This window comes from Bos mutus, chromosome X (genome assembly GCF_027580195.1).
Source record: "Bos mutus isolate GX-2022 chromosome X, NWIPB_WYAK_1.1, whole genome shotgun sequence".
In the NCBI taxonomy this organism is placed as follows: domain Eukaryota; kingdom Metazoa; phylum Chordata; class Mammalia; order Artiodactyla; family Bovidae; genus Bos; species Bos mutus.
The window spans coordinates 64,102,765-64,121,669 of record NC_091646.1 but is presented as its reverse complement, the minus strand read 5'-3'; the positions used below and the strand labels follow the sequence as shown (position 1 = coordinate 64,121,669).

The window sequence follows — 18,905 nt, the reverse complement described above, 5'->3', positions numbered from 1 at the left end:
TCTCCTGTACAATGTCATGAACCTCAGTCCATAGCTCATCAGGTACTCTATCAGATCTAGTCCCTTAAAACTATTTCTCACTTCCACTGTATAATCATAAGGGATTTGATTTAGGTCATACCTGATAGTCTAGTGATTTTCCCTACTTTCATCAATTTAAGTCTGAATTTGACAATAAGGAGTTCATGATCTGAGCCACAGTCAGCTCCATGTTTTGTTTTTATTGACTGTATAGAGCTTCTCCATCTTTGGCTGCAAAGAATATAATCAATCTGATTTCGATGTTGACCATCTGGTGATGTCCATGTGTAGAGTCTTCTCTTGTGTTGTTGGAAGAGGGTGTTTGCTATGACCAGTGTATTTTCTTGTCAAAATTCTGTTAGTCTTTTCCCTGCTTCATTCCATATCCCTAGGCCAAATTTGCCTGTTATTCCAGTTGTTTCTTGACTTCCTACTTTTACATTCCAGTCCCCTATTACGAAAAGGACATCTTTTTTGGGTGTTAGTTCTAAAAGTTCTTGTAGGTCTTCATAGAACCGTTCAACTTCAGCTTCTTCAGCGTTACTGGTTGGGACATAGACTTGGATTACTGTGATATTGAATGGTTTGCCTTGGAAACGAACAGAGATCATTCTGTTGTTTTTGAGATTGCATCCAAGTACTGTATTTCAAACTCTTTTGTTGACCCTGATGGCTACTCCATTTCTTCTGAGGGATTCCTGCCTGCAGTAGTAGATATAATGGTCATCTGAGTTAAATTCACCCATTCCAGTCCACTTGAGTTCGCTGATTCCTAGAATGTCAGCATTTACTCTTGCCATCTCTTGTTTGACCACTTCCAATTTGCCTTGATTCATGGACCTGACATTCCAGGTTCCTGGGCAATATTGCTCTTTACAGCATTGGACCTTGCTTCTATCACCAGTCACATCCACAACTGGGTATTGTTTTTGCTTTGGCTCCATCCCTTCCTTCTTTCTGGAGTTATTTCTCCACTGATCTCCAGTAGCATATTGGGCACCTACTGACCTGGGGAGTTTCTCTTTCAGTGTCCTATCATTTTGCCTTTTCATACTGTTCATGGGGTTCTCAAGGCAAGAATACTGAAGTGGTTTGGCATTCCCTTTTCCAGTGGACCACATTCTGTCAGACCTCTCCATCATGACCTTAAGCATGGGCGGCTGCCACTGGCGCACTTAGTGCAGCCAAGAGGAGCTACCCCACGTCTGAGGTCAGGGTCAGAAACCGGGAGGACCCCATGCCCGAAGGCCTGCAGCCAAGAGGAGTTACCCCACGTCCAAGGTCAGGGGCAGTGGCTGAGAGTGCCAGGCTGCACTGGTGCAGGAATGGCCGAGGGGAGCTACCCCATGTTCGAGGTCGGGGCAGCGGCTGAGAGGAGCTACACCATATCTGAGGCCAGGGGCCATGGCTGGGGGGAGCTACCCCATGCCTGAGGCCACAGGCGGCAGCCGGGAGGACCTACCCCACACCCGAAGCCAGGGGCAGCGGCTGGGAGGAGCAATCCCACCTTCAAGGAGTGGTGGCTGAATGGGTGCAGAAGGGCCGAGAGGAGCTACTGCGTGTTCAAGGTCAGGAGGGGCGGTGGTGAGGAGATATCCCTCCTCCAAGGTAAGGAGCAGTGGCCGCACTTTGTTGGAGCAGCCGAGAAGAGATACCCCATATCCAAGGCAAGAGAAACCCAAGTAAGATGGTAGGTGTTGAAAGGGGGCATTAGAGGGCAGAAATACTGAAACCATAATTACAGAAAACTAGTCAAACTCATCACACTAGGACCACAGCCTTGTCTAACTCAATGAAAGTAAGCCATGCCCGTGGGGCCACCCAAGATAGGCAGTTCACTCATTATTAGAGAAATGTAAATAAAAACTATAATGAGATATCAACTCACATTGGTCAGAATAGCCATCCTCAAAAAGTGTACAAACAGTAAATGCTGGAGAGGTTGTGGGGAAATGGAATGCTTTTGCATGGTTGGTTGGAATGTAAATTGATACAGCCACTATGAAAGACGATATGGAGCTTCCTTAAAAAAAAAAAAAAAAAAAAAAAGGAATAAAGCCAGGGTATGACCCAGCAGTCCCACTCCTAGTCATATACCTTAAGGAAACCAAAACTGAAAAAGACACATGTATCCCGTTGTTCACTACAGCACTATTTACAAGAGCTAGAACATGGAAGAAACCTAGATGCCCATCCATAGATGAATGGATAAAGTAATGGTACATATACACAGTGGAATATTCAGTTCAGTTCAGTTGCTCAGTCGTGTCTGACTCTTTGTGACCCCATGAACTGCAGCACTCCAGGCCTCCCTGTCCATCACCAACTCCTGGGGTTTCCTCAGACTCACATCCATCGAGTCGGTGATGCCATCCAGCCATCTCATCCTCTGTCATCCCCTTCTCTTCTTGCCCCCAATCCATCCCAGCATCAGAGTCTTTTCCAATGAGTCAACTCTTCGCATGGAATATTACTCAGCCATAAAAAGGAACATATTTGAGTACGTTCTAATGAATTGGATGAACCTAGAGCCTACTATACAGAGTGAAGTAAGTGAGAAAGAGAAAGATAAATATTGTATACTAATGCACATTACAGAATCTAGAAAAATAGTACTCCAGAACTTATTTCCAGGGTAACAATGGAGAAACACACATTGAGAATAGACTTACGGACACATGGAGAGGGGAGGAGAGGGTGAATTTTATGTTGAGAGTAACGTGGAAACTTTCATTACGATATGTAACATAGATAGCAAATGTGAATTTGCTGTATGTCTCAGAAAACTCAAATAGGGGCTCTTTATCAACCTAGAGTAGTGGGATGTGGAGGGAAATGGGAGGGAGGTTCAGAAGGGTGGGGACATATATATATATATATATACCTATGGCTGACTCATGTTGAGATTTGACAGAAAAGACAAAATTCTGTAAAGCAATTATCCTTCAATTAAAAAAAAAAACAAATTAATAAAAAAAATTAAAAAAAAGAATGTTTGAGATAGCTTCATATCTCCATACATTCTAGATTAAAGTCAAGGCGAAATATCTTGAGATTGCCACAAAGGCACTGAAAAGCCTGCTTCCATTATCAACATCTTATCTTTGTGAAGCAGGGTTTTCCTCAGTAACAGCAAATGAAACAAGATTACAGAGTAGACTGGACATAAGCAACTCACTTTGTGAGTGTCACTGTCTTCCATCACCCCCAGCTGGTTGTAGGAAAACAAGCTCAGGGCTCCAACTGATTCTGCATTATGGTGAGTAATGAAACGATGTATAATTATCTCATTATACATCACAGTGTAATAACGATAGAAACAAAGTGCACAATAAATGAAATGCACTTCAGTCATCCTGAAATCACCACCTCTCCACCACCAATCCATGGAAAAACTGTATCCTGCAAAACCAGTCTCTGGTGCCAAAAAGACTGGGGACTGCTGATCTAAAGTAATAACCCTCTTTGTATGGAGTTTATACTCTTAGAGTAGAGATCACAGCATGTGAAGTTGTTAAAAGTCATCAACATCTTATCCATGTTGAGTTCTTATTGACCTATTGTAGTTGCATATGATTGCTTATATTTTGATTAAAAAGGAAGTACATTAAAGGTCAGAAATTGCTATAGACTTGAAGGCTCTTAAATAGTTGAATTTACAAGTAAGCCAATTATGGGGCCTTTATACATGAGTAATTGATATAATATCAAAAGGAGGTTAAACTATGAAATTATAAAATATGAATGTGTACAGCGGCACTAGTGGTAAAGAACTTGCTTGCCAATGCAGGAGACGTAAGAGATGCAGGTTCAATCCCTGGGTCATGAAGATTCCCTGGAGGAGGGCATGGCAACCCAGTCCAGTATTCTTGCCTGGAAAATCCCATGGACAGAGAAGGCTGGTGGGCAATGGTTCATAAGGTTGCAAAGAGTCGGACATGACTGAAGCGACTTAGCATACACGGGAGTAAAGGCAAAGCTAGATTCATAATTTTAGATTTATTGCAGGTATACCAAAGCTTAATAAGTAATGCTAATTATTCATATTATGTGTCCCTCAAATGAACACTAGTCAAATATGGTAACATTTATTATGGGTTTGTAGAATTTATACAACCTAAATTCCTTATAGCATTCAGTACTTACATAGTTTTGTGGATTTCACAATACTGTTATCAGTGAGAAAAAAATCACTGCAATATGGAAAATAACTTCTTTAGGAAAAATTTTCACATATAAACCAGATCTATTACAGAACACTGAGCAGCAATGTAAAGATATAATTTCTAAATTCAGGTAAGTAGCACAAAATGAGAAACAAAATGAAACTTAACAAGGTTGAGCAATTTGGCATGCTTTACACAAAAAGGTCAAACAATTTAAATATTTTAAATTTAAAACATACTCTACCATATGATTAAAGAGCTTACTTAGAAACACATATACATACAAAGGATGGAATTCATTGTCAGTGTTGTAGCTGACACACTCATGCTGCTTTCAGATATCTGAACCCCATAAATTCAAAAGAAAAAGGTAAGAATTATTTCATTATCATTTCAAAAAACTAGTAACACCTATTAAATTAAAAATTGGCAAAAGCTTGAAGTGGTTAGTAGGTTTTTTTCCCCCTTTAAAAAATATAAGCCATAGAGTAAATGCATGAATAAATATCTTTAGTATCCCATACACTTTAATGTTGAAGTCATATAGTAAATCTCTGATCCTATTACTAAATATGCTCATTTCTTGTTGCCTTTTATTTTTGACAAATCTTGGTCTCAACAATAAGTTTGTTGGGTGTCTAATCTTCCAGCACTTATCAATGGCATGTTTGTTGAAACCTGTGAGGAAATGCACAAAGAAAAGGGCTTTTTCATTTTTGTGTAAATAAAAATATATCTAAATTTGCTCTCTACTTTCTCTGTATTCCATCCCTACTCTCTTTCACTGTCTCAATAACATAGGGTGAAGGAGGGAATAAATTGCCTACCCAGCAACAGGTCCCTTCTATGAAGATGGAAGGACTTGAGTTTGTTGCAAAGTTGGTAAATAAATATGCCAAGGTTACTAACATCACGAATCTCTTCTACAGCAACCAGATCTTCATGAACCACCTAAGTGTGAAGCAGGTATTTGCCACTCTAAATTTTTTTTTTAAAAGCCTGAAATGAGAAACTCTTAAAACCACTATTTAAATTCTCACCTATAGCAGATACACTTTTAATATAGACTTTGCTTTTAGAACAGTTTTAAGCTCATGAAATATTTTTTATTTGAAAATTATTTCAGTGAAATGGAGTGTTTTGGCTCAAATTAATTTTTAAAATGTGGAAGCAATATTATTTGGAAGAGTTGACATCCAAAATACATACTGCCAGTTTGCCAAAGAGCTCAACCAGATTCTTTGGAGGCATAACAATGGAGGTATTTAGGGGCATCAGACAGCAGTTCCCTAGCAGCAAGTCCAGATAAGCAATCATGCCCTGTTGGGGAGGGGAAAATGTTAGGTATGATTTCAGTTCAGTTCAGTAGCTCAGTCATGTCCAACTCTTTGTGACCCCATGAACTGCAGCATGCCAGGCCTCCCTGTCCATCACCAACTCCCGGAGTTCCCTCAAACTCATGTCCATCAAGTCGGTGATGCCATCCAGCCATCTCATCCTCTGTCATCCCCTTCTCCTCCTGCCCCCAATCCCTTCCAGCATCAGTCTTTCCCAATGAGTCAACTCTTCGCATGAGGTGGCCAAAGTACTGGACTTTCAGCTTTAGCATCATTCCTTCCAAAGAAATCCCAGGGCTGATCTCCTTCAGAATGGACTGGTTGGATCTCCTTGCAGTCCAAGGGACTCTCAAGAGTCTTCTCCAACACCACAGTTCAAAAACATTAATTCTTCGGCTCTCAGCTTTCTTCACAGTCCAACCATAGCCTTGACTAGACGGACCTTTGTTGACAAAGTAATGACTCTGTTTTTCAATATGCTATCTAGGTATGATTTAGAGAGTATCAATGCTGCAGATTTTTCAACTACCATTAGAACAAGCATCTACAACCTTTCAAAATCAATTAATGTATATTCAATAGCAAAAGAATGAAAAAGGCTCTGCTGTAAGAAGTTACATTTATCAACATATTTAATATCAATAAATTTAAGGAAAAAAGAAATTCAGAAATATCTGTAAGAATGAGAAACACACCTTTTTGAAGTCATGAATTGCTGCAGGGTCACTATCAAAGAATCTGGGGACAAGCACATCAATGATTTGCAATGTTGTCATCCTCACGAATGTCAGCCTCTTCCATCACAGGCAGAAAGTAGGGTTCCTCTCCTTGGAGGGAATTTGCAGGAGCCTCAGAATCAAAGAAGCACATTTCTCCATGGTATAAGGTACTCTAAAAGACAAAAGCTGACAATCAAAACTTTCTAAAACTTACTACCTTAACATTTAAACCATTTCTCAAGCTCAAATCAGTTTGTTGTACCAGTTATCAAGCTGAGGATTGTTGATTACAGTCATCACCATGAAGACAAATCAATTTTATACTGAAAGGTAATTTGAAAACTTTCCCTAAACTGTTTCTCTGGTGACCATCACAGAATTATTTGTTTCCACTAAATACGTAACAGTGCAAAGATATAGAGAAAAACAACAGAATGGGAAAGACTAGGGATCTCTTCAAGAAAATCAGAGATACCAAAGGAATATTTCATGCAAAGATGAGCTCGATAAAGGACAGAAATGTTATGGACCTAACAGAAGAAGAATTTATTAAGAAGGGATGGAAAGAATACACAGAAGAACTGTACAAAAAAAAGATCTTCACGACCCAGATAATCACGATGGTGTGATCACTGGCCTAGAGCCAGAGATCCTGGAATGTGAAGTCAAGTGGGCCTTAGAAAGCATCACTACGAACAAAGCTAGTGGAGGTGATGGAATTCCAGTTGAGCTATTCCAAATCCTGAAAGATGATGCTGTGAAAGTGCTGCACTCAATATGCCAGCTAATTTGGAAAACACAGAAGTGGCCACAGGACTGGAAAAGGTCAATTTTCATTCCAATCCCAAAGAAAGGCAATACCAAAGAATGCTCAAACTACCGCACAATTGCATTCATCTCACACGCTAGTAAAATAATGCTCAAAATTCTCCAAGCCAGGCTTCAGCAATATGTGAACCGTGAACTTCCTGATGTTCAAGCTGGTTTTAGAAACGGCAGAGGAACCAGAGATCAAACTGCCAACATCCTCTGGATCATGGAAAAAGCAACAGGGTTCCAGAAAAACATCTATTTTTGCTTTATTGACTATGTCAAAGCCTTTGACTGTGTGGACCACAATAAACTGTGGAAAATACTGAAAGAGATGGGAATACCAGACCACCTGACCTGCCTCTTAAGAAATTTGTATGCAGGTCAGGAAGCAACAGTTAGAACTGGACATGGAACAACAGACTGGTTCCAAATAGGAAAAGGAGTTCGTCAAGGCTGGATATTGTCACCCTGTTTATTTAACTTATATGCAGAGTACATCATGAGAAAAGCTGGACTGGAAGAAACACAAGCTGGAATCAAGATTGCCAGGAGAAATATCAATAACCTCAGATATGCAGATGACACCACCCTTACGGCAGAAAGTGAAGAGGAACTCAAAAGCCTCTTGATGAAAGTGAAAGAGGAGAGTGAAAAAGTTGGCTTAAAGCTTCAGAAAATGAAGATCATGGCATCCGGTCCCACCACTTCATGAGAAATAGATGGGGAAACAGTGGAAACAGTGTCAGACTTTATTTTTCTGGGCTCCAGAATCACTACAGATGGTGACTGCAGCCATGAAATTAAAAGACGCTTACTCCTTGGAAGAAAAGTTATGACTAACCTAGATAGCATATTCAAATCAGAGACATCACTTTGCCAACAAAGGTTCGTCTAGTCAAGGCTATGGTTTTTCCTGTGGTCATGTATGGATGTGAGAGTTGGACTGTGAAGAAGGCTGTTCACTGAAGAATTGATGCTTTTGAACTGTGGTGTTGGAGAAGACTTTTGAGAGTCCCTTGGACTTCAAGCATATCCAACCAGTCCATTCTGAAGGAGATCAGCCCTGGGATTTCTTTGGAAGGAATGATGCTAAAGCTGAAAGTCCAGTAGTTTGGCCACCTCATGCAAAGAGTTGACTCACTGGAAAAGACTCTGATGCTGGGAGGGATTAGGGGCAGGAGGAAAAGGGAACGACAGAGGATGAGATGGCTGGATGGTATCACTGACTTGATGGATGTGAGTCTCAGTGAACTCCGGGAATTAGTGATGGACAGGGAGGCCTGGCGTGCTGCGATTCATGGGGTCGCAAAGAATCGGACACGACTGAGTGACTGATCTGATCTGAAATACGTAACAATTAGTAATCCAAAAGATAATAACTTTCATTAATATTACCTTCAGCATGAAGTACTTGTAAATACAGGCTCCACCAACAATAAGTCCTGCCAAGATGAATGAAAGGCCTCAGAGAGTAAGCATACATCTCCCAGAGGAACCTGCTTTTTCCTTGGTGGCAACTCAGAGTTCCTATGTATTCAAAAGCAAAATTAGAAACAAACAAAGAAAACAAATTGTGCTTTTAGACACATAGTTGCTTTTGTATACATTTTACTGCCTTTGAAACCCAAGATATTTTAGATATATGTTAAGTCACCCTAGCCTAAAAATCATTTCAAGACACTTCTTGATGTTTAAAAATGTGAACATCTCCAATTTATAATAACCTTTTTTTCTGGCATTTTCAAATTCAAATATAAAGTTATTTCAAAGTATATACTTCTAAAATCAGCTGAAAATAACCACGCATTTATGCAATGTTATCCTCTTTAATTAAATGGAACCCATTACTTTCTGGACTTGTACAGTGATATAATCACTAACTTTCTGGAATACAGTAGTTTCTTTAGTGTTTTTTGTATATCAACTTATTTGCCAAATTAAAAGTGAATTAACAACCTTTGGTTTATTAAATGATTTTTAATAAGCTGTTTTTTGAAAATTAACTTCTATAGGAAGAAAGGAGTTCTATAAAGTAGGCATATACCATTTCCCCCTATTTTAGAAATTAAAATATTGAAGACTAAATTTATTTCATAACTCTTTTTTAATTGGGGAATAATTGCTTTACAATGTGTTTACCTTGCTTTCCAATGTTTGGTTTCTGCCATATGACAATGTGAATCAGCCATAAATATACATATGTCTTTTCCCTCTCGAACCTTCTTCCCACTCCCATCCTATCCCACCCCTCTTTGTTGTCACAGAGCACCAGGCTGAGCTCCCTGTTTTATACAGCAACTTTCTACTAATTTTAATGAGAAATTGGGCTTCCTAATGTCATCCAATATTATATGGCTGATTATTGCTTTTAATAAAATAACATTTTTTTATGTTCTGGGCAAAACACTAGATTTAAAGTACATTGATACTTAGGAACAAAGCTGTGTGTGTAAAAGTGACTATAAAATTTTGTTAAATCTATCATTTGTTTGGGCTTCCCAGATAGAGCTAGTGGTAAAGAACTCTCCTGCCGATGGATGAGGTTCGATCTCTGGGCTGGGAAGAGATCCCTAGAGGAGGGCCTGGCAACCCACTCCAGTATTCTTGCCTAGAGAATCCCATGGACAGAGGAGCTTGGAGGACTACAGTCCAAGGGGTTCCAAAAAGTTGACAGGACTGAAGCAACTTAGCATGCATGCATAATTTGTTTAGTAACTGGAACAAAAGAATCCAAAGCAAACAAGCAACCAATTAACTTTGTACTCTTCTCAGGGCAGTGGACCAAGGGGCCCTTCAGTTCAATTCTTCAAAGTCACAATGTCCTAAGCAGCAATATTAGTGAAGGGTAGAATGAATAAAGTCTGATAATCATTCAAATTGGTATGTAAATAGAATTGTTTTAGTCTTTCAGGCCATTAGCTCTTTTTCATAACTACTTAATGCTAATTAAACTTTAATTAATTTGGTGAAAACAAATGTACGGATTCTAAGGAGAGGCAATCATTTCATAAACTGTTTAAAAATTATTTATATTTAAAATTAAAAGAAATTTAGTATTCACATTTTCTTAGCTACATTTATTTATTTTCAAGCCCTCTATTAATACTTTATAAGCCTTGAAGGCTTTCTATGTTATAAAAATTTTCAGAAATTTAGATTATTTTTATTAAAAAATAGCCTTAGATAAATACTACAAATATTATCAATTATGATTGTGAATACCTGTAACCTAGAGCTACAGGCTTAGAAATTATATTTTAGATGATTAAATTGAGGTCCAGAAAAATGAAGTGACATATTCACAAGTCAGAAAAATGACTTACTTTGAAATTCCCAAAGGAATTTATTTTTTTCTTTTCACTGAGATCTGAGAAGAGAAATCTGCACTTCAATTTTATTTCTCCCTTCAATATTTCAGGAATTTTATTACTAAGCAAGATTTAAGTACTATAGTGCCCATTTCATAAACTTTCCCACCATAGTAAGTAAAATATGGAAACAATCTTATTACCCATGGATGGAAGAATTGACTAGGAATCAGGATTTTGTGTTCATTTAAATTTGCAAGACTTTGGTGTGGTGGGAGTCGTCACCACAGTTCATTTCCCTCTGAACATTTTTTTAAAGTCATTGTACACAACCTCTGACATACTATTCTGTCATGTTCAATTTCCTATGAACTTATCAGTACCTCACAATACAATGTGTCAAATATTATTGAATCAGTGAATCAGTGTTTTACAGTGGCCAAATCAGGATCCTGTGGGAATTTCATCACTTAATAAAGAAATATAATCACAGTGTGCATGCTAAATTTTGTTTATTCTACATAACACCACAGGCTTAGTAGACGTATTGCTTGCATATTAACTGAATTCAATAAATCATGAAGTTTGTGGTGATGAGGGGGAAAAAAGATTATTTTGTGACAATATTTAGCTGCTGGCATCCAATTAGACCTCCCCAAAAAATCTGGCCATTTTTCTCCTTACAAAGTAAGTAGGACAGTTACATATTTGACCTTCTATTATTTACAAAAAAATCCTCAACAATACAAGGTGGGTGGTTTTGAGTTCTGAAATGTGCAATAAACAACAGCTAGTTTGATTGCTGGGTTAATTATTGAAAGTTTCCCTGATAAAAATTCTGCAAAGGCTCATTAGCATTTCAAATTGTGTGCATAATCAGTTTTACTACATGGATTCTCATTTTTTTTTAAAGGTCTTTTGAAATCTCCACTATAAATGCAAAAGACTTTATAGAGAGAACAAGCAAATTGGGGCAGGTCTGTAAGCTCCAATACTGCACAGATTTTATAGAACAATAAAAATATATATCACTGTACGTTTTAACATTGAAATTTTACCAGGGGGAATAACGAATAGTTTACAAACACTGAAAACATGCTAGATGCTTAAAGGAAATAGAAAATGGAATAAATAGACAATGGCTATCATTTTCAGGGGAGAAACTCCCCCAGTTACTGGCAATACTAGAAGATTAGATTACAAGGTCAGACCTGTTTCAGATCTTTCTATGGGAGAGGGTGAGCAGAGGGGCTACTGCTCAAAAAGGAAGTACTGACGGGCGCGCCGTAGCGCAGGCGGCTGCGACCGGTGTGCCATAGCACAGGTAGCTGCGATGCCATAGCACGGCCGAGAGGAGCCACCCCAAATCTGAGGTCAGGGGCGGCAGCCAGGAGGAGCAACACCATGCCCCCATGCCTGAGGCCAGGGGCAGTGTCTGGGAGGACCGACCCCACGTCCAAGGAGCAGTGGCTGCCCGGGCGCAGGAGGGCCTAGAGGAGCTATCCCACATTGAAGGTCAGGAAGGGCGGCGGTGAGGAGATACCCCTCGTCCAAAGTAAGAAGCAATGGCTGCACTTTGCTGGAGCAGCCGTGAAGAGATACCCAAATGCCCAAGGTAAGAGAAACCCAAGTAAGATGGTAGGTGTTGCAAGAGGGTATCAGAGGGCAAACACACTGAAACCATACTCACAGAAAACTAGTCAATCTCATCACACTAGGACCACAAACTTGTCTAACTCAATGAAACTAAGCCATGCCCGTGGGGCAACTCAAGACGGGCGGGTCATGGTGGAGAGATTTGACAGAATCTGGTCCACTGGAGAAGGGAACGGCAAACCACTTCAGTATTATTTCCTTGAGAACACCATGAACAGTATGAAAAGGCAAAATGATAGGATACTGAAAGAGAAACTCCCCAGGTCAGTAGGTGCCCAATATGCTACTGGAGATCAGTGGAGAAATAACTCCAGAAAGAAGGAAGGGATGGAGCCAAAGCAAAAAGAATACCCAGCTGTGGATGTGACTGGTGATAGAAGCAAGGTCCTATGCTGTAAAGAGCAATATTGCATAGGAATGTGGTCTATGAATCAAGGCAAATTAGAAGTGGTCAAACAAGAGATGGCAAGAGTGAATGTCGACATTCTAGGAATCAGCAAACTGAAATGGACTGGAATGGGTGAATTTAACTCAGATGACCATTATATCTACTACTGCAGGCAGGAATCCCTCAGAAGAAGTGGAGTGGCCATCATGGTCAACAAAAGAGTCCGAAATGCAGTACTTGGATGCAATCTCAAAAACGACAGAATGATCTTTATTTGTTTCCAAGGCAAACCATTCAATATCACAGTAATACAAGTCTATGCCCCAACCAGTAACCCTGAAGAAGCTGAAGTTGAATGGTTCTATGAAGACCTACAAGACCTTTTAGAACTAACACCCAAAAAAGATGTCCTTTTCATTATAGGGGACTGGAATACAAAAGTAGGAAGTCAAGAAACACCTGGAGTAACAGGCAAATTTGGCCTTGGAATACAGAATGAAGCAGGGCAAAGACTAATAGAGCTTTGCCAAGAAAATGCACTGGTCATAACAAACACCCTCTTCCAACAACACAAGAGAAGACGTTATACATGGACATCACCAGATGGTCAACACTGAAATCAGATTGATTATATTCTTTGCAGGCACAGATGGAAAAGCTCTATACAGTCAACAAAAAGAAGACCAGGAGCTGACTGTGGCTCAGACCATGAACTCCTTATTGCCAAATTCAGACTTAAACTGAATAAAGTAGGGAAAACCACTAGACCATTCAGGTATGACCTAAATCAAATCCCTTATGATTATACAGTGGAAGTGAGAAATAGATTTAAGGGCCTAGATCTGATAGATAGAGTGCCTGATGAACTATGGAATGTGGTTCGTGACATTGTACAGGAGACAGGGATCAAGCCATCCCCATGGAAAGAAATGCAAAAAAGCAAAATGGCTGTCTGGGGAGGCCTTACAAATAGCTGTAAAAAGAAGAGAAGTGAAAAGCAAAGTAGAAAAGGAAAGATATAAACATCTGAATGCAGAGTTCCAAAGAATAGCAAGGAGAGATAAGAAAGCCTTCTTCAGTGATCAATGCAAAGAAATAGAGGAAAACAACAGAACGGGAAAGACTAGAGATCTCTTCAAGAAAATTAGAGATACCAGGGGAACATTTCATGCAAAGATGGGCTCGATAAAGGACAGAAATGGAATGGACCTAACATAAGCAAAAGATATTAAGAGGTGGCAAGAATACACAGGAGAACCGTTAAAAAAAGAGCTTCACGACCCAGATAATCACGATGTTAATCATTCACCTAGAGCCAGAAATCCTGGAATGTGATCAAGTGGGCCTTAGAAAGCATCACTACGAACAAAGCTAGTGGAGGTGATGGAATTCCAGTTGAGCTATTCCAAATCCTGAAAGATGATGCTGTGTAAGTGCTGCACTCAATATGCCTGAAAATTTGGAAAACTCAGCAGTGGCCACTGGACTGGAAAAGGTCGGTTTTCATTCCAATCCCAAAGAAAGGCAATGCAAAAAATGCTCAAACTACCGCACAACTGCACTCATCTCACACGCTAGTAAAGAAATGCTCAAAATTCTCCAAGCCAGGCTTCAGCAATACGTGAACTGAGAACTTCCAGATGCTCAAGCTGGTTTTAGAAAAGGCAGAGGAACCAGAGATCAAATTGCCAACATCTGCTGGATCATGGAAAAAGCAAGAAAGTTCCAGAAAGACATCTATTTCTGCTTTATTGACTAAGCCAAAGCCTTTGACTGTGTGGATCACAATAAACTGTGGAAAACTCTGAAAGAGATGGGAATACCAGACCACCTGATCTGCCTCTTGAGAAATCTGTATGCAGCTCAGGAAGCAACAGTTAGAACTGGACATGGAACAACAGACTGGTTCCAAATAGGAAAAGGAGTACGTCAAGGCTGTATATTGTCACCCTGCTTATTTAACTTATATGCAGAGTACATCATGAGAAACACTGGGCTGGAAGAAGCACAAGCTGGAATCAAGATTGCCGGGAGAAATATCAATAACCTCAGATATGCAGATGACACCACCCTTATGGCAGAAAGTGAAAAGGAACTAAAACGCCTCTTGGTTAAAGTGAAAGAGGAGAGTGAAAAAGTTGGCTTAAAGCTCAACATTCAGAAAACGATCATGGCATCCGATCCCCTCATTTCATGGGAAATAGACGGGGAAACAGTGGAAACAGTGTGAGACTTTATTTTTTTTGAGCTCCAAAATCACTGCAGATGGTGATTGCAGCCATGAAATTAAAAGACGCTTACTCCTTGGAAGGAAAGTTACGACCAACCTAGATAGCATATTAAAAGGCAGAGATATTACTTTGCCAACAAAGGTCCGTCTAATCAAGGCTATGGTTTTACCAGTGGTCATGTATGGATGTGAGAGTTGGACGGTGAAGAAAGCTGAGTGCCGAAGAACTGATGCTTTTGAACTGTGGTGTTGGAGAAGACTCTTGAGAGTCCCTTGGACTGCAAGGAGATCCAACCAGTCCATCCTAAAGGAGATCAGTCCTGGGTGTTTAATGGAAGGACCGATGCTAAAACTGAAACTCCTATACTGTGGCAACCTCATGCGAAGAGTTGACTCATTGGAAAAGACCCTGATGCTGGGAGGGATTGGGGGCAGGAGGAGAAGGGGACGACAAAGGATGAGATGGCTGGATGTCATCACTGACTCGATGGACATGAGTCTGAGTGAACTCCAGGAGTTGGTGATGGACAGGGAGACCTGACATGCTGCGATTCATGCGGTTGCAAAGAGTCGGACACTACTGAGCAACTGAATTGAACTGAACTGAAACGTGTACAATTGTTGGAAAAGGAAATCCTTGAAACCTTCTCTAAGAGTCTACCCTCTTCCAACAGTTTGGGAACCTTAGCTGAACAGCTAGCTGATCAATTATCTGCGCTTGACCCTCGAAGATGGCTTCAAAGCATTACACATAGTATTCATCTGGAACTATAATGCTGATAATTATCCTGGTGATTGTATTTGTAATATACCCATGCCTTTCAACTAAAATTGTTCAAATTAAACAAACTCAATTGCTCAGGGCGTTTTTCACAAAAGTATCTACAGTCATCACCAATTATGAAAAAATAAAAAAGAGGGAACCGTCAGGGGATGTTCAACTTTAAAGGATACAATATATTATTTTCTTCTTTTGTGTTTCTCAAGGACTGTATTCCTTATCAGTTCCTGGAAAACAGGAACGAGCAGAGCTGCATGCAGTTCTCAGGACTGAGGTCATGAGAAAGAGCATCTGCTTGGACTCCTTTCAGTGACTCCCTTCAGTGACCTTTTACTTGAAGGTAATCTATTCAGTTATGCCCCTCTTCCTCAGGATATGAAATGCTTTCTTGGCCCCTTCAAGATTGTTATCTGCTTGGCTTTGTTTTTCCTCAATTTTTTTACTGCCTAAAGCTGCCTTGTATGAAGATATAGAAACACGTGTTTTTGCAAATAAAGCACCCTGTTTCACTCGAGACTTGGGTCCCCTGCTTCCTTCTTCTCGTCAACTCCAGTCCCCAGGTCCCGGTCTACAAAGACTGTGACAGCTCTGTCTTCAATTTCCACAAATAAGAGTAACTAATCTTTAATCATACATACAACAGTTATTTCTATCCAATGGAGAACATGGTCATTTTCCTATGCATTGTCCCTAGCACACCATCAGTCCCTGCTGGGGACCAGCCCCAGCTGATCCAGGGTATTCGAAGGAGAGACGGCCTAGGCGACTATTTATATGCTAATTAGAGATATAAAGAATAATAGAATGAGGATAGCTCAGTAGGAAAATTCAGTGGAGAAAAGAGGCTGAGTAGCTTGGTTTACGCGGGAGACCAATAAAACTTCAAGACAAGAAGTTTGTACCACTTACGTAGGCCGCAGGCGCCCTCTCGAATAGCGGAAGGTGCCTCACCCTAGACTCCTTCTCGAGTGGGTCTTAGAAGCCCAGGCATAATTAGTAAGCGTGGTGGGTTCCACGCTCCAGATGGAGACTCAGCTGGAAGTTAAAGGGAAGAATGACATGGGGAGACCAAGCATTGGTGAGCAAGGCCCATAGCTTTATTTTTAACAGGGGCTTTTATACCCTAAGTTACACATAGAGGATAATAGGGGATGCAAAGTCAGCAGTCTTTGATTCTTATCAAAAACCAGGGTTTCTTTCCTGCAAATTTATCGTATACAAATGGTTTAGGTGATTTACATCATCTTCTGGCCAGAAGGCCTACTAACATTTTATGACTCTTGACAAGGACTTATCAACAAAGACTTATTTTCTCTCTAAGAGTAATTATTTTAAGGTTTGGCACCATCTTCCAAAGATAAAATTGCATTCCTATAGGGCGGATGTGTAATGGGTTTACAACAAAGGAAAGAATTTATTACCTTAAGGGTCTAAAGTTACTAACACCAAGGCCACTACTTATTTTTTACTATATACCAACTATTAATTAATACATATTCAAGGATACAATTTAGGGGATGTGAAAACTTGGCAACAACATTGACTCATCAATGAAATCCTTTACTAGTTTATTCTGACAGTTTTTAACTCTCTGAGAGGCTCTAAGCTATTTGAATATCTTAAGCTTCCCGTGCCTCTGGAGGCTAGGAGACTATAAACAATCGTATGCATAGGTGCAGGAGTCCGGGTAAACTTGTCAGGCGAGTTAGAGAGCCATCTGAGGGGTTTGGATTTAAACACTCCTAATTGCCCAGGAACTTTATTAATTGGAGCTGTAAGTTAACTCTTTGACAGAGAGAGAGCGAGATGGTGGTAGGGGACAGCCCCCAGTAAAGTCAGAGGTGAGAGCACAAAGCAATAAAGTAGGCAGACTCTGGTTTTTTGGGGAAAATGCTCGAGAATATCCGGGGGGGACTCCTGAGGCTCGATCCCGCCTTTGCGTGTGTGCCGAGCGTAGTCAGGGAAGAGTAGGGATTGCTACCTTGCAGGTCTAGATCTGAGCTTGGACCGTGCGGCTTGTAAGGGCCTCCACGTCTTGCTGCGCCTCCTATTTTTGGACTGCTGTGGGTGTGTTGAAAGCAGTTTTCACCATGGTGAATCTTCGGACTGTGCGATAAGGCACTGCTGGAATCAGATTTCTGGGCTGCAGTTTGGAGGAGGAGAAGATAGCACTAGCCCTAGCAGCACCTTCTTTCTCCTATTCTGCTTTTACATTGCTAGGAGCCCAGGTCTGGGTATACTTGAGACACAGTCTCAAGCTGGGTGGGAGATCATGGGTGGGCTTAGGGAAGGGCCGAGCAAGGACAAGGAGGGGGTCCAAATGCTGGAATGGAAGTGGGAGTTGCCAGTGGTAGAAAATAAATGGGGTGGAGCCGATGGCCTGAGACTCAGAACTCCTTACCTGAACTTCACGTGTGCTCCCACATATCTCTCTGCTCCGTCAGATAAGAGCAAGACTGGAAGGAAGCATGCTGTGTCCTGTCTTTTTGTCTCTCTCCAGGCCACAATAGCACCTGACCCTGATTATAGTTTCTTAAAAGTGGACCTGGCCTCCCACAGCACCAGGAACTGTAACTTGGCATCATTTCAAGCTTCCTCCTCTCTGCACCCACCCAGAACCTGAAAGCACAGTTCCAGGACTGTTCTGTAACTTTACAATGATACATCCCCTTTAAAGAACACTCAGAGCATGTTTGGAGTTACTTGGTTCATTCTTTCAATACATTTTTCCATTACTTGACATTTAAAAAAAATTTAATTTCCTATCCCAGAGCAATCCTAAATCAGAAATACAGGACACCTACCTCCTTAAATCCCGTTTTGCAGGTAAGACATGAGGAAACACCCAGGAATGTAGAAAGTTCATAGAAAATCTCAGAAATAATCCAGATCTTTTAATCTCCCAGGCCAGGGAATCAAGACCAGCACAAAACTTGTTTCTTTTCAGCTACCATCTGTGAAATCATAGGGAGAAAAGCAGGGGTGTGTGTGTGTAGCTATGTGTTCAGGGAGGTAGAAATGTGGGTGGAGGATAGAAAATCTAGCCAGATGCTAACCCAGATCTAGTGAGGAGAAAATAATCTCAAAGGGACTGAGTTAGAAATCATCAACAGATTTACACATGCTGTTTCTTAACAGTCAGTTCTCCATTTGGTGACAATAATACAGAACCTCAGTGTATGAAATTCATGTTGTGGAAGTTGGTGACTCAGGTAGTAGTGGTAAAGGGTTTATAAATATTTCTGCTGCCAGAGACAGAGGGATCTGTTTTTGTGAATGTAATAGCACTTAAAAAAAATCCAACTTATGCTACAGAATCCCCCTTCTACTCATATACTTATTAAAATGACTTGAATGTATTGAGAGTCACCACCCCTCTGTACAAGAAATTCTGGGTTGGAGTTTTTCTCACTGAGGTTTCTTTGACTCTAAAGTGCATAGCCTGTCTCCACTGTGGGAACTTTGTGAAAACAGCCTTCGTTTTTG

General features: G+C 40.4%; 1 protein-coding gene across 1 annotated transcript; it reads right to left on the bottom strand.

Moving 5' to 3' along the window:
• Nucleotides 1-4,780: 4,780 nt before the first annotated feature.
• On the bottom strand, nucleotides 4,781-17,511 carry ITM2A (integral membrane protein 2A). The gene is given in 8 exon segments (XM_005897919.1): nucleotides 4,781-4,821; nucleotides 4,824-4,865; nucleotides 5,015-5,165; nucleotides 5,397-5,507; nucleotides 6,220-6,285; nucleotides 6,287-6,415; nucleotides 8,452-8,583; nucleotides 17,401-17,511. Coding segments are annotated over 8 exon segments (783 nt in total).
• Nucleotides 17,512-18,905: the final 1,394 nt, after the last annotated feature.